Genomic DNA, 19,820 nt, shown 5'->3' with positions numbered 1-19,820 from the left:
GAGGGTGCAAATGTAATATTTGTTCAATGGGATTAACATTGAGAAATCAACCATTTTTAACATTATTTCGGTGGTGGCTTGATATCTGGGTCATCTCTCAACAACATTTGATAGATTTACTCTAATTAAAAAATAAGTTTAGTGGAATCATTTATGCAATAATGCATAATATTATTGCTTGTTGATTCTTAAAAAAACTCTTATGAAATAAAATGTGACAATATTGGATCAATTTACTTAAAACATATTGACCGTGACCTTATTTTTTAACTGAATGAATCTCTTGTCTTGAGTTGTGTTGCTTGTTTAATAAGGTAGGTTGGACATGACGACATCACACAGTCTTTACTAAATAGCTGAACAAAGCATAAAGGACTAACGAAATAGCCAGAGAAGTTTGTCACTTCATCAGAGCTAATGAACGATCATTTTATGCTGTCACATGGTATCAGATTTATTAGCATCTCTTTGATGTGGTCACATGACTTTGTGATGAAGTGTGGAGAGACTAGTGAGTCTGTCTAAAGACAAAGTAGCAACACTGTGTAATGTACATGTGCTGAGTCTGCAGTCAGACACAAATTGGAGTCATCTTTGATCCAACTGATCATACGCAGAGCGGCGGACAGCTTTCAAAGTGCCTCACACAAGTCCTACACTCAACACACAGTATAGATGTGTATGTGAGAGGCAGAAAGGGTGGCTGAAATTTCTAAGACAATGACAATAATAAAATACAGTGACATTTATGAAGGAACGAGAGAGAAGAAAGGAATCCGGGAGGATCAGAGTGATTATTATCCTTAACTTTGCAAATAAAGTTTAAAAAGCTAAAAGGGAATGGATCAAAAGACAAAAAGCATCAAACAAAATCCTGGACTAAAAGAGTAAGGGTCTCTCTATCGCACGTTCACCTCCTCTTTTGGCACACAGAATAAAACCAGGAGCCGAAAGCATGTTCCAGGCGTTCATTGCAGTCCATGGACAATGGTTCTGCCATCCAACTGCCAACAGAAGTACAGAGGGATGGCATGGAAAAACAAACAGGCGGCTGGTCTTCATTTATGTTTTGCCTGAATCCCTCCCTTCACCCTGCTGTTCTCTTTGATGTTTCCTGATTAATCGGCCCTCCGCTTCCACCCGTCTTTCTCATTTTGTGATGCTTTACCACTCGCCTCCACAGTGGGATGCTGATCCCACTAAAGTATAAGAGCCGAAGGACTTGGAGACAGTTTGGTAAAAATGGTGTAAACAAAAATTGTGTCTTCAGTAAGAGAACAAGAAAAGCTTCCAAAACCTTTATGTGTTCTTCTTGGTCAAGCCCTGAAACAGAAGAAACTCCCAGATCCCACAGTTGTTTAATTTGATAATCACGTCCCTATACGTCCATACATCATAGCAAAATGTTTTTACACCTGTGCGTTCACTTGCTCTATTCAGTCTTTGTAAGTTTCTGTACTGACATCTAGTGGACATGTTTATTATCACTGACACACCTGTTTGCACACGTTTCATAAACAAAAGCAGGAAATTCTTGAATTCAAACAAACAGAAACTAAACTTTCAGACTGTTGTATGTCTACGTGTAGTGAAATGGCAGAAGCTAATGTTCATTTGTCTCAGGATCAGTTCATCTGTTCAATCTGTCTGGATCTACTGAAGGATCCAGTGACCATTCCCTGTGGACACAGTTACTGTATGAGCTGTATTACAGACTGCTGGGATCAGAAGAGAGACTACAGCTGCCCTCAGTGCAGACAGACCTTCACTCCAAGACCTGTTTTAAATAAGAATGTGGTGTTTGCTCAGATGGTGGAGAGGCTGAAGAATACAAGACTCCAGATTGATCAACCTTCTCCCAGTTATGCTGGACCTGGAGATGTGGAGTGTGACGTCTGTACTAAGAGAAAACACAAAGCTGTCAAGTCCTGTCTGGTGTGTCTGAACTCTTACTGTCAAAATCATTTTAAACTTCATGAAGAACTTCAGTCAGGAAAGAGACACAAAGTGACAGACGCCACTGGACGACTTCAGCAGATGATCTGCCCTCAACATGAGAAACTTTTAGAGATTTACTGTAAAACTGATCAGCTCTGTATATGTCTTCTGTGTATGGTGGGGAAGCACAAAAATCACAACACTATACCAGCTAAAGAAGAGAGGACTGAGAAACAGGTAAAAGATTAAGAGTCATTTTAAAATATCATATACTATTTTAAGTAAAGGTTGGATTTGCAGAGTTTAACTAGTAAATAAAATCACTCTGTTGTACATTAATCGTTGTCCACATCCAACAGAAAGAATTGAAGGAGACGCAGAGAAAATACCAGCAGAGAATCCAGGAGAGTCAGAAGAAGCTTCAGGAGCTGAGAGATGCTGTGGAGACTCATAAGGTGAGTTTTGATCAGAAGAACAACTGCTGTCTGCTGTTTCAGATCTGTTTCAGACTCAGTTAGGACTCTCATCCAATCAGTCAGTGAGGAGTTTTGTGCTGGATGACTTTCACTGAAGTCCACTGTGGGCAAGGCTTTGAACCAGTTCACGAAACTAAAACGAAAACCAGAAACTTTTGATGTTTTGCAAGGAACAGAAACGGAACCAGAAACTTTCAAAAAATATTATATAAAAATATATTAAATAAATTTTCCGGAACAGAAACGTTTATTTAAAATAATGGTAACCGGTTAATAACGTAATTTTTTCGTTCTGTGCAATTCTCTGTGAAGTTCTCTTCCAGTTGTCATTGACTCATCGGAGAAATGAGAAGCTTGCCACCAGCAAGTAGGCTACTCAAGCCCAAGTCTCTAATGCTCAATCATAAGAGGTAACAACCCATCCTCACCCCATGTCGTCAATATTTGACGACACTTGACCATTCGTCAATATGTGACGGGGAGGGTATACCTTTCGGGTCATTTTTTGACGAACTGGGGACTTCAATACTATTACGTCCGTTGCATTCTCTTTCCTATTTTCTTACCATTTTCGCGTCGGTTTAGGGTTAGATTTACATAATGACATCCCTACCCAAACCTAACTCTAACCCCAACGCCAAGTGACAACTGTTTCTAACCCCAACGCCAGGTGACAACTGTTTAATTTCGCGTACACTGTTTAATTTTGCGTAATCTAACCCTAAACCGACGCGAAAATGGTAAGAAAATAGGAAAGAGAATGCAACGGACGTAATAGTATTGAAGTCCCCAGTTCGTCAAAAAATGACGTGAAAGGTATACCCTCCCCGTCACATATTGACGAATGGTCAAGTGTCGTCAAATATTGACGACATGGGGTGAGGATGTGTTGGAGGTAAATATTGTAGGCCACCAAGTATCTTAAGATGTTTGTTTTTTACTAATTAGTGGTGTAACGGATCGAAGTTGATCTGTGATCCGTACAGATCACGACCCACAGTTTGGCTCGCATGCAATTCGTGGATTATTATGCAAATTTAAATAGGGTGAAAGTTTATAATTTGCATGTGTTTCAAAGGCTTGCAAATGTTAACACTTAAGTGATTTTAAACAATTTAAGCGCTAAAAGACACAATTTTTTGTACGAACATGCGGTTGAATGTGTCCGGTCCAGTTCCTCCCTTCGAAGATCAGAACTCTTGATGTATAAACTTGAGAGAGAGTTGCGCTACTGTGTCTCATACTTTAATCTATTTAAATACATTTGGTGAATAAAGCACTGAAAAACAACCTAATTTTCACTTTATGTGGAGCGACTGTTTATGCTGCCCCTTACGAAAAAGAAGTTTATTCAAGTGTGCTATAAGTATACTTCTTTTTAACTTAAAATAAGAAAATATACTTTCAGTTTATTTTGTATGTACTTCTCTAAAATGTACTTTAGTAACTTCTCAGAAATATACTTAAATTTTACTAAAGTATACTTGACCTATACTGACAGAAATGTCTAAGTATATTTGGCCTATACTTGTTTACTGACATATACTTAAAAGTATAAAGTAAAAATGCAACAACGAAAGCTGCAAAAAGCCATATGATTAGCCCTGGTGAAAAAAATATATACTTTATTCTATTTCAAGTATATTTAACTTTGCAATAGTACATTACAAATATACTTAGAAAGAAATGTACCATCTTTGAATATACTGTATTGAAAGTATGCTTACAACATATTTGCTTACAATTAAACTTTTAACATATTTCAAAATAATTATAATTTATTATATTTTCTAAAAGTATACTTTAAAAAAATATATACTTGGAGGTAAAGTTCTGTGCAATTTTTAAAGTATACTAATTTGAACTTATTTTAAAGTTTATTTTAGGTATACTTTATCTGTTAAAGTTATCATTATAATAACGCACTGACTGTCAGAATCCTGCCAGATCCTTGTTTGTATTTAGATCTAGTTTAGCATGGCAGGGTTCTGACAGTACATATGTTCTATGTGGGAGATGCGTGGTTTTAGTATTGGTTTATTCTGACCACGCATTTTCCGGGTCTCGTCACTTTTTCCCCGATCTCTTACTTGTGATTATTTCCAGGTGTTTGTAATTTATTTACTCCCTATTTAAGAGTCCTTGTGTTTGTTGTCCAGTGCAGGTTCGTCATTGTTACTCTGTTCGTGAAAGAGTTTATCTGTGAGTTCCCTTTCAGTCGGTCACTACGACGTCACGTCGTGACCGACGAATTGGGAACTCGCTTAGAGAGACCAATCTGCTTCGTATACTACTAAAACGCCAATGAACTTGGCATTGAGATATTTGCATAATGCTGGCGCCGCCCCGCCAGGTGCCTTTATAAGCAGCAGGTGCAAATAGGGAAATTAGCTTTTTCGCTTCGAAAGCCGGCTTTATCTGCTACTGAGAAGCTACTTTACTCTGTTGGGATTTGATTGCTGAAGTTGGTTGAACTAGCAGTATCACAGCGGACGCTTCGCTTATTCCACGGCTCTACATCTGTTTATTGTTTTGAGTTTAGTGTGTGCGTTGCCTTCCTGTGTGCTCATCAACTAAGCATCTGAGTGAATTTCCCTAAAAGAGTGATACGAGAGAGCTTTGTGCCTTGTTAAAGGCAGCCACTCTCTCGTATATGCGGAGATCAGCGTCCTTTTCAGGATAGCTTTTCGCCCGTGCGATCTTGGATGCGAGAAGTATAAGGGTTCCAGTGACGGTCACGAGCGCTGTCTTCGTGCTCAGGCATCGAGCACTCCGGGGCTGCGTTCGTGGAGAGTTTCTGTTCTCTCTGTGAGAGCATAACCCTCTTGGATTGCGGAGACGACTGTCGTTTCTACGGGAACGCTGTCCGCGCCTTTGCAGTGCTGACGCCGCCATGGTGCGGCTGTCAAGCGCTCGCAGGGCGCCCTTCGCGTCACTACGCTGAGTAGGACGGAGGATGCGTCCTCCACCTACCGGCCTTCTCATCCTCAGCCGGTTGAGGCTCCGGTGGAGACTGCAGAGTCGTGTTCTACGATGTCTGCCGAATCCATTGGACCTCCTTCTGGTCCCGTCACTTCTGCAGCATCAGAGGGGTGTCCATTTTTCCTCCGAGGCAGAGTCGTTCCGGAGATGGCGGCCGTGCCCGCGAGCGGCGGAGACGGTAGAGTTGGAAAGGTTAACCCCTCTCCGCCCGAACCGTCCCGCCCACATGATTGGTACTTCGGAGCTGCTCGGGCCTCTCGGTCCTCTCCTCCTGTGCCTTTCTTCCCCGACGGCACGAAGAGCTGACGTGATTTGCGGCCGTCCGGCCGTTCAGCTTTCACCCCTCACCTCCCTCACCAACGGAGCCGCTGAGGGCGGGGACCCCTTCAGTGGAGCGGGATGCGTTCCTGGAGGGACCACCCAACCCTTCCCTCCCGTGTTTGTAGACAGTCGTCCGGTTACGGACGCTGCCCATCAGGCATGCCGGAGAGGCGGCTTCAGCCCTGCACGTAATAACGTTGCTGCAGGCTCACAAAGGATTTACCAGGGAGGCCGCGACCTTCAGTCGTGCGATGTCCACCTCAGTGGTTCAAGATCGCCACCTTTGGCTGTGTCTGGCTGACATGACGGACGCAGACGAGAACAACTTGAATGCTCCTGTCTCACAGACCGGCCTCTTCGGCGAGCCAGGGGAGTCGTACAGCTCCGCTGCACAGACTGAGGCGATCTCTTAGGTCATGCCCCGGCGGAACAGAGCTGCCCTTGGTCCACCACGCCGGCTCCTCAGTCTGCCTCTCGCCGTCGGCGTCCTGCGGCGACCACCTCCGTTCCCCTCCTCGGACCCCATCTCGGCAGCGCAGGGGAACCGGTCGTCAGCAGCTCGCCCCGCCCGCTTAGCCGCTTCCCGTGAAAATCGGGAGTTTAAGTGGCCAGTGAAGGGCGACCCGGATTGGCAGAGGATCACTCTTCAGGAGATGGAGCTCCTTCCCCCGATAGAGGGTCGGGTGGAAAATCCTTGGTTTGCATATGTTCCACCGGCTGTTTAGCCGGTACCCACTAACCACACATAGAGTGCATTCCTCTTCCCTCTCCAGGTCTCCAGAGGATCGAGAGAGCCGTGAGCGGGCACACACCAGCTCACCCTACCTCTCCTCTATCGCCAGCGGGTGACCTGAGGAGTCCGAGCTCTCCGCTGAGGAGACCGGACCACCAGCACCCTTATCGGAGTCTGCGCTCTCCGCAGAGGAGACCAGACGACCGTCACCCTCAGCGGGCTCAGGTCAGTGTCACACACACATACTGTAGATGTTTATGCTGTCACAGCAGACGCACCGGCAGTCCCACCTGTCTCGCTTCGCTGCCCCACCGCGGGTACTTCGGTAGTGTCGTTATTTCTCCTCGTACGGTGCCTGGGTGCTTGGCTTCAGTTCCCAGCCCGTTTCGTTGGGTTTTACGCACGATCCGCCTCGGTTACGAATCCGGCACACCCCAAAATTTCGGGCTTTCGTTTCACTGTAGTGAAAGCGTCCGATGCACATGTACTGCGTGCAAAAGTCGATATCCTGTTGGCGAAGGATGTTCGAGCCGGTCCCTCTTACCGAGATGATGATGATAGGGTTTTTCCAGCCTTTATCTCATAGTACCCAAAATACGCGGCGGGTTACGATCGATTTGATTTACGCACCGGCTCTACGAAGGTGTTCTTTTTGGATGATAACGCCGAGGCTCGTATTTCAATATTCAGATCGGTTTGCAGCCTTAGACCTGTAGACGTGTACTTTATGTGTCCATCTCCCCTCGCTTTAGACCGTTTTTCGCTCTGCGTCGTGGGGTGGGCATATTAATACGAAGTACACCATTCGAGCTGTCTCTCTCTCTCCGTGTCTCCATGTGCTAGTCACGGCATTAAAATGTCAGAGAGAGAGCGTTGTTCGCATTCTGCTTTTTTCTACGTCGACTTATAATAGCCCGTTCTTGGCAGACGTGCGCGAACACAGAGAGTTAATGCTTTGGCATCTCGCTCGTTTAAGTCTTCAGGTCGACTGGGAAAGAGCAACTTTGCCCCGTGCAGAGGATCCTTTTTCTCAGTATGGAAATAAGACTCGGTCGACTAATTGACGTGTTTAACAAGAGCGCGCAACCAGTCAGTTCTGACTTGCCTCGGTTTAATTCGAGGGAAGTACGCGGTCCCTCTGAAACAATTTCAGAAGCTCCTGGACATATGACAGCATGCTGCGGTTGTGACGCCGCCCGAGCTGCTTCATATGAGACCGCTTCAGCATTGGCTTACGATCGAGTCTCGAGGAGAGCGTGGCACACCGACATACACCGTGTAAACATTGCACCTGCGTGTCATTTAAATTTTTCCCCGTGGTAGACCCGGCATTTCCGATAGAAGATATGCCCCTGAGGGGTCTCCTGGCATTCTGTATATTGCAATGCCCTCAGCACGGGATGATCAGCCACGTATGACGGGCTTGCAGTCTCAGGGGTGTGCATAGCACCCCAACTGCCGCGAGCGGTGCGCTGTATATCTGGGACTTGTACGCTCCGCTATGGAGATGCGAGGGAAGGATGTATTAGCCGACACCAATAACATTGCGACTGTTGCGTTATTTACCGTTAAGGCGGTTTTGCGCTCTCGTCACCTGTCGCATCTCGCTCGTCATCTCCTCCTTTGGAGTCAGAAGCATCTGAGGTCCCTTCGTGCCATTTACATCCCGGGTTCGCTCAATACAGCGGCAGACGCGCTTCCCGAGCTGCGCCCCCGGCGAATGGCGACTCCACCTCCAGACGGTCCAGCTAATTTGGAAGAAGTTCGGTTGTGCGTAGATAGATCTGTTTGCGTCGCCGGACGATACCCACTGTCGCCTATTTTATTCACTAACCGAGGGCAGCCTCGGCGTGGATGCGTTGGCACACAGCTGGCCGCGGGGGGTGCGTAAATACGCATTCCTTCCAGTGAGCTTTATTGCGCAGACACTGTGCAAAGTCAGGCAGGACGAGGAGAGCCTTTTATTAGTCGCCCCGTACTGGATTGGTTTTCAGAGTTAATGCTCCTCGCGACAGCCCCTCCCTGACGATTTCCCCTGAGGAAAGACTTTCTTTCTTTAGGAAGGGGCACATTATGGCACCCGCGCCCCGACCTGTGGGATTTCCATGTATGGTCGTTGAGCGCGCGCAAGGTTTAGGTGATTTATCGCAAGCGGTATCTAACACCATCGACGCGGTTCGAGCACCGTCCACAAGACGGGCTTACGCGCTTAAAGAAACCTTTTTCGTCACCCGGTGCTCTTCGCAACGCGAGGACCCCAGAGAATGCCCATTAACATTGTGCTTTTATATCTTTAACATAGGTTAGATGGTAGGCTGTCCCTCCTCCATTTAAGTTGATATCGCCGCTATTTCTGCTCATCACTCACTTATCAACGGCAGATCAGTTGGCCAGCATGATTTAATTATTACATTTTAAGAGGCGCTCGCAGGCTAAACCCCTCGCGCCCTCCCTCTTTCCTTCTGAGACCTGTCCATGGTGCTGAAGCCTTCAGGTCTCCCTTTTGAGCCTTTGCAGTCTACGAGTCTGATGTTTTTATCAATGAAAACTCTGACCCTGATAGCATTGGCCTCCATGAAGAGAGTAGGGGATTTACATGCATTCTCTGTTGACGTTTTGTGCTTTTAGTTTGGTCCTGCTGTCTCACTGAGACCCAGACCAGGCTACGTGCCCAAAGTTCCCACCACTCCCTTCAGAGATAGGTGGTGAGCTTGCAAGCGCTGCCCCCGGAGGACGCAGACCCAACCATGGCTTTGTTGTGCCCCGTACGCGCACTGCGACTCTACGTGGTTCGCACGCAAAGCCTCAGGACCTCAGACCAGCTCTTTGTTTAATTATGGTGGCCAGCAGAAAGGGAAAGCTGTCACTAGCAGAGGATGTCTCTTTGGATAGTTGATACTATCGCCCTGGCTTATAATCTTCAGGGTATTCCTTGCCCCTTTAATTTGAGAGCGCACTCCACACGGAGCGTTGCCTCATCTTGGGCTTTAGCTCGTGGTTCCTCGCTAACAGACATCTGCAGAGCTGCTGGTTGGGCGACACCTAATACGTTCATTAGATTTTACAGTGTTCGTATCGAGCCTGTATCCTCTCGTGTTCTTTCCTCACCAGGGAGGGCACGGAGAGCAGACTCGCAGGTCGGCTTGCAGCCTCCAACTGATGCTTCATAACTGTGTCAGTATGGAAGGCCTTCAGAACAAAAATGCGTAATGGTTTGAATTGTTCTTCCTCCGCTGCCTTGGCAGCCTTTGTTGCGGAGCATTGGCTGTCAGCCTTTCACTAGCTGTATCCTCGCGAACCTACGTGTCTGGCTCGGGCTCCACATTGTGTCCCACCGGGTTCCTTTGTGAGTATTTTTCCGTGGGGTTAATCCTACCAGCCCACGTTTCCCTTAGCAGAGCACTGCTTTGCTTACACAGCCACGGCTGTCTTTATTCCTCAACTACGGTTGACTTCGCCCACCATTAGCCCTTAAGACGGGCGGTGGCTTCCGCAGCGTTCCTATCCCGCTCAGGTAGGGCGCTTCCCAGTCGCTGGCACTTCTGTGGGGTTAAAGGAACATCTAGTGCCCGGCCTTCTGCCTTAAAACCTATCTCCTCCTCCTTAAGTGGAACCGGAGGGCTTTACGCAGACACTGGAAGAGGTCAGCCCCTAGTGGCGTTTTGGTAGGGATTCCCAATTCGTCGGTCACGACGTGACGTCGTAGTGACCGACTGAAAGGGAACGTCTCGGTTACGGATGTAACCCTCGTTCCCTGAAGGAGGGAACGGAGACGTCACGTCCCGTCGCCACAGGTGCTGCCACCTGCTGTTTATCGGCCGGTCTCATTTTCCCGGCTTTCTCAGCGAAAAGAAGCTAATTTCCCTATTTGCACCTGCTGCTTATAAAGGCACCTGGCGGGGCGGCGCCAGCATTATGCAAATATCTCAATGCCAAGTTCATTGGCGTTTTAGTAGTATACGAAGCAGATTGGTCTCTCTAAGCGAGTTCCCAATTCGTCGGTCACGACGTGACGTCTCCGTTCCCTCCTTCAGGGAACGAGGGTTACATCCGTAACCGAGACGTTCTGCAGTAATTATCTTGTGTTCCAGTTTATGTTTAGTGTTTTGTTTAAGTGATAGTGTTTAGTGTTGTCTTGTTAGATTTGTGTTACCCTGTTCTGTTTGCCCCCTCGTGGGTTTTGTTTCCCTATTTTTTACCCTGTTTGTTAATAAAATCAAGTATTGTATTTCAACGTCCGCGCTTGGGTTCTTCCTCCGGTCGAAATCCTGACACTGACAGCATATTTATAAAATACATTATTTAGCATAATTTAGAAACAGTATTTGTAGTGTACAAATGTATATTATCTTTATGGAGAATCTTTAGTGTTAGTAAACTAGTAGGTTATTAATTTTGTGCTGCATGTATACTTGCAAGTATTCTTTTACTACACTGTAAAAAATACTTTGCTGCCTTAAAATTTTTAGTTGAATCAACTCTAATTTACAAGTCATTTCAACTTACTGTTATTTATCTTGACTAGAGATCAGTTGTTATAACTACAGGTGAGTTGTTATAACATATAAAATTAAATTGACTCAACTATATTTTATAAGTTGTGACAACTCATCTTTGTTGACATGACTTGTCAATCTGAGTTGATTTAACAAAAAATGTTAAGCCAGCAAAGTATTTTTTACAGTGTAAACTTTTAGTCAACTAGTGTACTCATACTGAAAGTGTACATGCAAGTGTTCTGTTAGTGTACTCTTAGTAAACTAGTAAGTTACTAATTGTGTGCTGCAGGTATACTTGCAAGTATTCTTTTACTATACTTTTAGTTAACTAGTAGTTTACTACTCAACTTTACTTTAAGTGAACTTAACATCATACTATAAATATATATACTTAAAGTACAATACAATGTTCCTGTGTATTAATTTTTATACTTGACATATACCTTTTAATTGTCCTTTCAATTTGAAGCTAAATCTTTTGTATGCTATCAGTGAGCTAATCAAACAAAAGTAATAAATAAAAAAATTATAAATATATATTATATACTCACTTTCAACATTTGATATGTTATCTATATTCTATTGTGAATAAAATATAAGTTTATGAGATTTGTAAATTAGTCCATTCCTTTTTTACTCACAATTTCTACAGTGTCCCAACTTTTACTGATTTGAGGTTGTATATATATCTATATATATGGCTGAATCCCCTGAATATTAACTTTCATTCTGGACTCCATTTCCGATAATCCTGCATACCTGGACTGATTACTCTGCCACCTGAAACTCATTGGACAGCCCATATAAACTCTCTGGAAATATTCAGTCAGTGCAAAGTCTTGATTTGTACCGGCTGTCATTGCTGAGTGGTTTGCCTGCCTGCATATCTATCTGTATTTATTGATCTTTATCTGTTTTACCCGCTTTATGAGTATGTTTGTTGACTGCCCTGACCCTTTTGCCTGTTTCATGACTACGAGATTTGCCTGCCCTACATTGTGGTGTTTGCCGTTGTTTGACCTTGCCTGTTTGAATATGAGTGTTTAATAAAAACCTGCAGATGGATCCTCATTGTCAAAGTGCTTTGTTACACAAGCAGTATACAATAAGAAACCTACTAGTTTACTAAGAGTACACTAACAGAACACTTGCATGTACACTTTCAGTATATGACAAGTAAACTACTAGTTAACTAAAAGTATATTAAAAGAACACTTGGAGGTGTACCTGCAGCACACAATAAATAACCTACTAGTTTACTAAGAGTACACTAACAGAACACTTGCATGTACACTTAAAGTATAAGTCTAGAAAACTACTAGTATTCTCATGAGTTCACTTGCAGTACAAATGAAGAACTAATTGTGCACTAGTTGTAGACTTAAAGTTGACTACTCTTACACTTATAGTATACTTAGAAGTATACTTTTATATACTAAAAGTGGGCCAATTTAGTCCCAAGCGGTATTCAACCAGTACACTTACAAGTTTACTGCTAGAACAGAAATGTTAGTACACTTACTACATAAAGTATACTTAAAACTGTACTGCAAAATTACTTAAGTATACTTAATAAAATGAACTTGAAGTGTGCTTCTTTTTCGTAAGGGGCATCTTCTTCCTGAAGCGCCATTTGGCATTCGTCTTCCGTCTGTGTGTGTGCGCGTGTTTAAGTGGACTCAACAAATGTAGACATGTCAGAATTACAGTTATGCTGTTTACGTAATGTACCCTTTTTAATTTTTGATGACTAGATAGAGACTTAAGGAAATTTATGTAGACTACAGTAATAATTAAAGTTTAATGTCCTAATGATCAGCCTACTTATTTGTATGCCCCACAGCTGACATGGAACGTTATTAACCAGTTCGGGAACTTTATTTTTTGTTCTAACCGGTTCAGGAACGTAAATTTTAGGGTTGAACCAAAAACTGGAAACGTTAAAATAATTTTTCTGTTCGGAACGAACCAAATGGGGGAAATTCTGGTTCAAAGCCCTGACTGTGGGTAACAGACTGTGTGATGTACCAGTAAGAGCTGAGTGAATGCTGCTGATTCTAATGCTCCTCTCTCTGTGTGTCCTAACAGCGCTCTGCACAGACAGCAGTGGACGACACTGAGAGGATCTTTACTCAACTGATCCAAACCATTGAGAGAAGACGATCTGAGGTGACACAGCTGATCAGAGATCAGGAAAAGACTGCAGTGAGTGAAGCTGAAGGACTCTTAAAGCGACTGGAGCAGGAGATTGATGATCTGAGGAGGAGAGACGCTGAGCTGGAGCAGCTTTCACACACAGATGATCACATCCATTTCCTCCAGGTAACAGATATCTGAAAAGCACAACAGTGGAATTTGGGAAGTAAAAAGCATGTTTTACAGAGATTGTTTTTACTATGTTTCGGGGGTTTATATTTATGTTGTTTGTGTAGAGTTTCCAGTCTCTCTCTGTTCCTCCTGGATCTACAGACTCACCCAGCATCACTGTCAGTTCTTTTATCTCTTTTGATGATGTACAAAACATTAACGAGAAACTTGAGCATTTGTGCAGCGAACACATAGAAAAGATATTTGATAGAGGTAAAGCACCTATTTTTCTACAGTATTTTATCAGCAATAATCCAGCTACAAAGGCACACATCATATAATAACAATAAAAATAATATTCTTAATGATTTTTTTGCTGATATACTGTAGTTACTTCTGAGCCCAAGACCAGAAAGCAGTTCCTAAAATGTGAGTCTCAACCATTTCACTCTATAATGATAAATCAAACTGAATGTGCAGAATAAACAGAAACAACATTTCTATGCTTGCCACAGTGAAACATATTAGAGATCAGAAAGCTGTTTATTTTTATTTTACATGCAAACAATATTTCTATAAACACAAATTCTTTAAACTTCGGGACTTTGACAATACATATCATGTTTACACTTTACAAACAACACACACCCCAGATAGCAAGCAACCATTGAAACAATGTTAAAAAAAAATTGATTTGTCAATGTTAATCCTATTGAATCTATATCATGTTTGCACCCGCCATTAATATTGAAAAAATATCAGTGATCAGTGTTTGCTTTAGTTATGCATTGACTTTTACTAAGTTAAATCTTTCTTTTCTTAGTATCTGTATGTGTTAATTTAGAAACACATGTGCATTGAAACAGGAAAGTGTGTTTCAAAGTTAAGTTTAAATTGGTTGCTGTTTATGGAGATGTCAAGATGATATTAAATTAAGCTGCTTTACATGATGATGTTGATTCTTTTATGACCGTTACAATTGTTCTGGTTTGCACTGTGACAAGGTAACAGAAAAATACTGACACATTCAGGCATCATTACTTATCCTACAAATCTCAACAATGGTGACAATCATCACAGGGTTCCAAGCATTTTGGAAAAGTATGGAATTTGATTTAAGTTTTTTCCAAGTCTGGATTAGTATGGAAAAAATTTAATTGAGTATGGAAAAAATATGAATTTTCAGATTATTGGCCTATTTAATTGTCTAAAATATAAAGCTATATCAATATTTTGTGATGTTTGGAGCATGTTTTGATCCTGCTGTCATACGATCAGCGCTAAGTCAAATCTGTTGCAGGACTGTTTGCTGTGATTGAATGTTACCCAGTTATGAAGCAGTAAACATGACAGTCAGGCACTCACTATCTGTTTGACTAAACACATCGAACATTGTCAAATTTTCTACAGAGGGTAAATGTAAGTTTTATAAAGGTTGGCTTGACACTCCTGAATATAAAGCCTGGCTGAAAAAATCCCAAAATTGAAATGAAAGCTGCAGTAAATGCAAATTTTGGTGAGGCGGCAATTGTTATCCATATGACAGGGAAGGCGTGCAATCATTGATTATTTTGTGCTTTGGTGTTTAGTAATTGTTAAGGTGTGTATTTCTATAACGCAATTCTGTTATATCGCTACCATAGTAATAATTTGTGTCATAATCCTGTACTTTTAGCTGAGCAGAATTGTAATCATTTCTATTAATATTCCCACAATATATGCATATTCATATCCCTACTGACCTGTGTTTGGCGAATTTTAGTCTTACTCCATCCCTGATGGATCACTTTGCACTAATAATTAATTAAAGAAAAATGTTTTTATCTGTAGTACCCTGCTGAAATAAAAATAGAAACATTACAAATATTTGAAGAATTTAATTTCATTATGAACCAATAGCTGTTTCTATTAAAGCAACACTATGTAGTTTCCATGTAAAAATGACTTACAGCTCCCCCATGTGGTTGAAAAGCATAACAGTGCCTGGTATCAGACACTCTTCTGTAGGCAGGGGGAGGGGCGTGGCCGTGTTTCCTACCCTCCACCGCCACTTTCAGAGTGTGCTTGTAGCAGCTAGGAGGCTGCTCAAGTTGCAGGTACAATTTGTCCAGTTAAAAGTTGTTCTATAACTGAAAAAAAATTAGAGACATTATTTAAAGGTAAAAAACTACATAGTGTTGCTTTAAAACCCTTACAAAATTCAGTTTTATAGTGTGTTTTGGGCATTATTCCAATTCGATGTATATTGGTTCCCACCTGCCATACTCCAATAGAATTACATTTCAATTAAATTCCAATAAAATGTGCATTGAACATGTCTGGGTTTGGTGTTATTTGATTTTTATGAGGTATAGCTATAACAGTCCACTGATTATTTGGCTAAATAACATGTAAACAGTTCAAACCACTGCTTTTTTCAGATTTTAAAAATTGTCACAACCCCATGATCCCTTACTCTACCTCACCTGATCTTCATTTATCATCAGCACACCTGCCAGCAATGGACTCTATGCACGCTTAACTTCCGCGTTTGACTCAAGGCTGCTCTTCAGTTTCCGGTACGGGAGATTTAAAGCGGAGTGACGGCAGTATCGCTAAATTTACTCGTTGTTTGCTGGATTTACCCAAATTTACAACCTGTGATGTGTGAAGAATTATCCAGATGTGCAAACTCGAGAAAGGTTGCAAGTCGTCTTATCTCTGTAATCATTATATGTTCATCATACTAGCAGAGCTTACATTGTGCTGTTTTTATGATTCAGGATTAATGTCTTTGTAATGTTATCTTAAAGTGTCAGGTAAATTAAAAGACGTAAATGAAATCTCACTGCTATATGAGGAAAAAGCAACACGAACTGCAGCAGGACTTATATTAAATGTGACGTTTAATACCTTTTTTTTGTATATTCACGTCGATTGTCAAAACATTTTTACTTGGATATTTTTGAGTCATATCTTGGAACTTTATAGGATATAAATAACAACGCAAAAAGAACTATTGACTATGGTAAAGTCCATTTAAGAAATCTATTCCATTATTTGTTTATTTCTTGTGCTGTTTATTTTAATACCCCGTGTATTTAGTTTGTTGTGTGTGTGTTTTATTTTTCTCTGAAGTTATTCTTGTTGTCATTGATATGAATTTTCTATTTGTCTTTTGCATTTGTTATTAATAAAGCATAAATGCGCAAAATACACGTTTTTTACTGTTCTAACATTTTGCTTGTATAACCACAGATGTTATCTTCGCTAGTACTGATGATAACAATTATACAAAATTCATAAGTATATCAACAACAGATGAATAGCACTGTTATCAGTGCAATTTCTTTCTAAAACTAGTGTTAATGCAGATACAGGGTAGCAGTGTAGAAGTTGTCATGCTTGAGTCTAATGCTGTAAACACTATGACACACACCAGTGGTGGCTAGAAGTTCGGTTCTCCCGTCTATAAAAATATACTTTCATACGTTTAAATGTCATTATGGTATTAAATGTGAAGTATAAGTTATTTCTATGTAAATTAAACAACCATCAACAAAATTTGCAGTGTTATTTTGGCTATTTTGGCAACCAACGTTCCTGAATATCATTGAGCTCTATGACTGGCGGAAATAGTCCAGCATCCTGAGATTTCACCGGAAATACGTCAAGCACCGCCGTGCATAGAGTCCATTGTCATTTGTCACCTTATATATATACTCTCTTTGTCTTCCTCATATTGTAGACTGATTCATGATGTCAGAGATTAATTCAATAGTTTAACCTTCTAAGTATGTTTCTATAATTCTGAAAATAACAGACCTGACACTGCTTTCAATATCACCCATTTTTTACACATCATTAGCACTGCACGCACGCACAAGAAATATTATTTAGGAAAATCTACTATTAAATTACTTGATCACATTAGATCTAAGTTTTCTGTCTTAAAACATGCTTCAACAGCCAAAGAAAACTTAACATTAAATAGAAGAGTCAGGGGCACAACTAAAACAAACACTGATCACCATATTTTTTAAAAGTTTCAATGGTTGTTAGCTATCTGGGACATGATTATGACGAATATATCAGGAAGACAAATGGATTTGATTATTTCTCTAAATTATATACATTCTGTTACCTGTTAATAAGTTTGATTTTAATGATTGAAATTAAAATTTTCTAATTGATACAATTTTCTAATTGATTTTCCTCCATCAGATTATCATCAGGTCATTCTGGATCGAAACACAGCATATAAATATCTTCGTCTGTCTCAGGGGAACAAAGTGATTACTTACACTGACAAAATCCAGCCGTATCCTGATCATCCAGACAGATTTGATGTTAGACCTCAGGTGTTGTGTAGTGAGAGTTTGAGTGGACGCTGTTACTGGGAGGTTGAGTGGAGAGGAAATGTGCTCATATCAGTGTCATATAAGAGCATCAGCAGGAAGGGAGGGGGTGATGAGTGTGTGTTTGGATATAATGATCAGTCCTGGAGTTTGTGCTGCTCTCACTCCAGTTGTTCATTCTGGCACAATAACAATCAAACCGAACTTCCTGTAGTGCTCAGATCTTCTAGAATAGGAGTTTATGTGGATCACAGTTCAGGATCTCTGTCCTTCTACAGCATCTCTGACACAATGACCCTCATCCACAGAGTCAACACCACATTCACTAAACCTCTCTATCCTGGGTTTAGAGTTTATGGATCAGTGAAACTGTGTGATCTAACAATTTAGATGATACAGAGATTGTCATAGGAGTTTGAAATTAATGATAAATCAACAGCTATGAAGTGTCAAGCATAACATTTCTAATCACTTTATTATTATCGAGTTTCCCACTGTTGTCAGGGTCTTGCCAGACCCTTGTGTTGGAGTCAGGTCTTATTCTGTATGGCAAGGTTCTGACAGTACAATGTTCTGTGTGGGAACACGTGGCTTCATATTATGTGTTTTTTGCCACGTGTTTCCAGTGTCTTGTCACTTTTACCCCACTCCCTTGTGTTCTCCCGCTTTGATTGTTTAATGATTTCCACCTGTTCCCATCTTGATTTGTTCCCTTTATTAAGCCCTCGTTTTCTCTGTCTGGTGTTCAGATTCCGTGTGTCTCCCTGTTATTCGTGGTCCTGTCGAGCCAAATCCAGATCCAGATCCAGAATGGTTATTTAGTTTTATGTTACCCTTCTGTCCATTTATTGCCTTGTTTTACCCCCTCGTGGGTTTTGTTTTCTGTGTATATTTCAATAAAACTCACATTTGTGTTCACAATACTGTCTGCGCCTGGGTTCTGCCCTATTTGTGTCGTGACAACTGTACGTTTCTAGATTTTACATGTACATATTCCTGAACATTGATGTGCTCTTCTCAGCTTAATTTTAAACGGCAATAAAGTTTAAAGTAAAATATTAAATTCTTGGCGTTCATTGTTTCAGAGGTTTTATTAAAGGATGCATTCTTTAAAAACTTTTGAGATCTAAAAAATAACATATTATATGTAATATCGGACAAATTATAAAATGCCTGTGTTCACACATGCGTTTCTGAGTTTAAAACATAGTGATATATATACTGTACAATTAGATTATATTTCTGTCCCATAGGAAAATGAATCATGGTTTTATTATAGTAACCATGTTTTTTGGCAGATTGATAACCATTTGATTTGCCTATAGCTTTACTACAAATGCCATTGTTTTTTTATTTCAGACCTACAAATCCCATTGTTAATCTCTGGTACTCTGGAGACAATAATTTGTGTCACTAGTTTTTACATAAAATTTGGTTACTAGTTTTACTACAGATGAAACAAAATACACGTTGCTTTAGTTGACCTGTTTAATTTTCCTCGGAGGTGTTTTTCACTTAAAGGGATCATATTGAGATTTTTTTAAGATGTAAAATAAGTCTTTGGTGTCCCCAGAGTGCATATGTGAAGTTTTACCTCAAAATACCCCACAGATATTTTTTTTTATATTAAAAGCAAAAATGAGCCGTTTTGGGGTGTGTCCTTTAAAATGCAAATGAGCTGATGAAATGCAAACACTGATCACAATGATGGTGATTTGTTGAAATTGAAACTTAATTGTGCTGTCAATTATTTTCTCTTTCTTTCTTTTTGCACTAAATGGCATTTACGTGGTTGGTTAGTGCTGATTAAGGGGCGGTATTATTGTAATAAGACTCCCTACCTACGTCACAAAACAGGTAAAATCTGAATGACCTATTTTTTCACATGCTTGCAGAGTTTTCTAGGTTGATAGAAGCACTGGGGACCCAATTATAGCATTTAAACATGGAAAAAGTCAGATTTTCATGCTATGACCCCTTTAAAAAGTAAAGCTGAAGGAACGTTAAAAGCTGCAATATTTCAATATTTATCTCTCTGTCACCATCTTAGTTTGAAACCTAAAATTACAAGTTCCTTGCAGAGTTACATGGATGATAAGTTTAACTTTTAAACTGTTTATAATGTTGTGTTTTGCCTGTTGTATCACAGTTGTTTTTTATTTGATTATATTTATTATTACCTCATGGGCTTCTGGAAGCATTTGAAACTTAATAGTAAAGCAAAAAT

General features: G+C 41.0%; 1 protein-coding gene across 2 annotated transcripts; it reads left to right on the top strand.

Annotated features, from left to right (window-relative positions):
- The first annotated feature begins 983 nt into the window (after positions 1-983).
- LOC135744072 (E3 ubiquitin/ISG15 ligase TRIM25-like) lies at positions 984-18,556 on the top strand. 2 transcript variants are annotated; one of them, XM_065262029.2, is made up of 6 exons: positions 984-2,175; positions 2,298-2,393; positions 13,038-13,271; positions 13,382-13,529; positions 13,647-13,685; positions 17,460-18,556. In XM_065262029.2, exons 1-6 carry the CDS (start codon positions 1,576-1,578, stop codon positions 17,981-17,983), a joined length of 1,641 nt encoding a protein of 546 aa, XP_065118101.1. In that variant the 5' UTR covers positions 984-1,575; the 3' UTR covers positions 17,984-18,556. The 2 variants fall into 2 exon arrangements, with proteins under 2 accessions (XP_065118101.1, XP_065118102.1); XM_065262030.2 differs by lacking the exon at positions 17,460-18,556 and adding an exon at positions 15,677-17,418.
- The last annotated feature ends 1,264 nt before the right edge of the window (positions 18,557-19,820 follow it).

The sequence above is a fragment of the Paramisgurnus dabryanus genome, chromosome 6 (genome assembly GCF_030506205.2).
Source record: "Paramisgurnus dabryanus chromosome 6, PD_genome_1.1, whole genome shotgun sequence".
Taxonomy (NCBI): domain Eukaryota; kingdom Metazoa; phylum Chordata; class Actinopteri; order Cypriniformes; family Cobitidae; genus Paramisgurnus; species Paramisgurnus dabryanus.
This window is presented reverse-complemented; position numbering and strand designations above follow the sequence as displayed.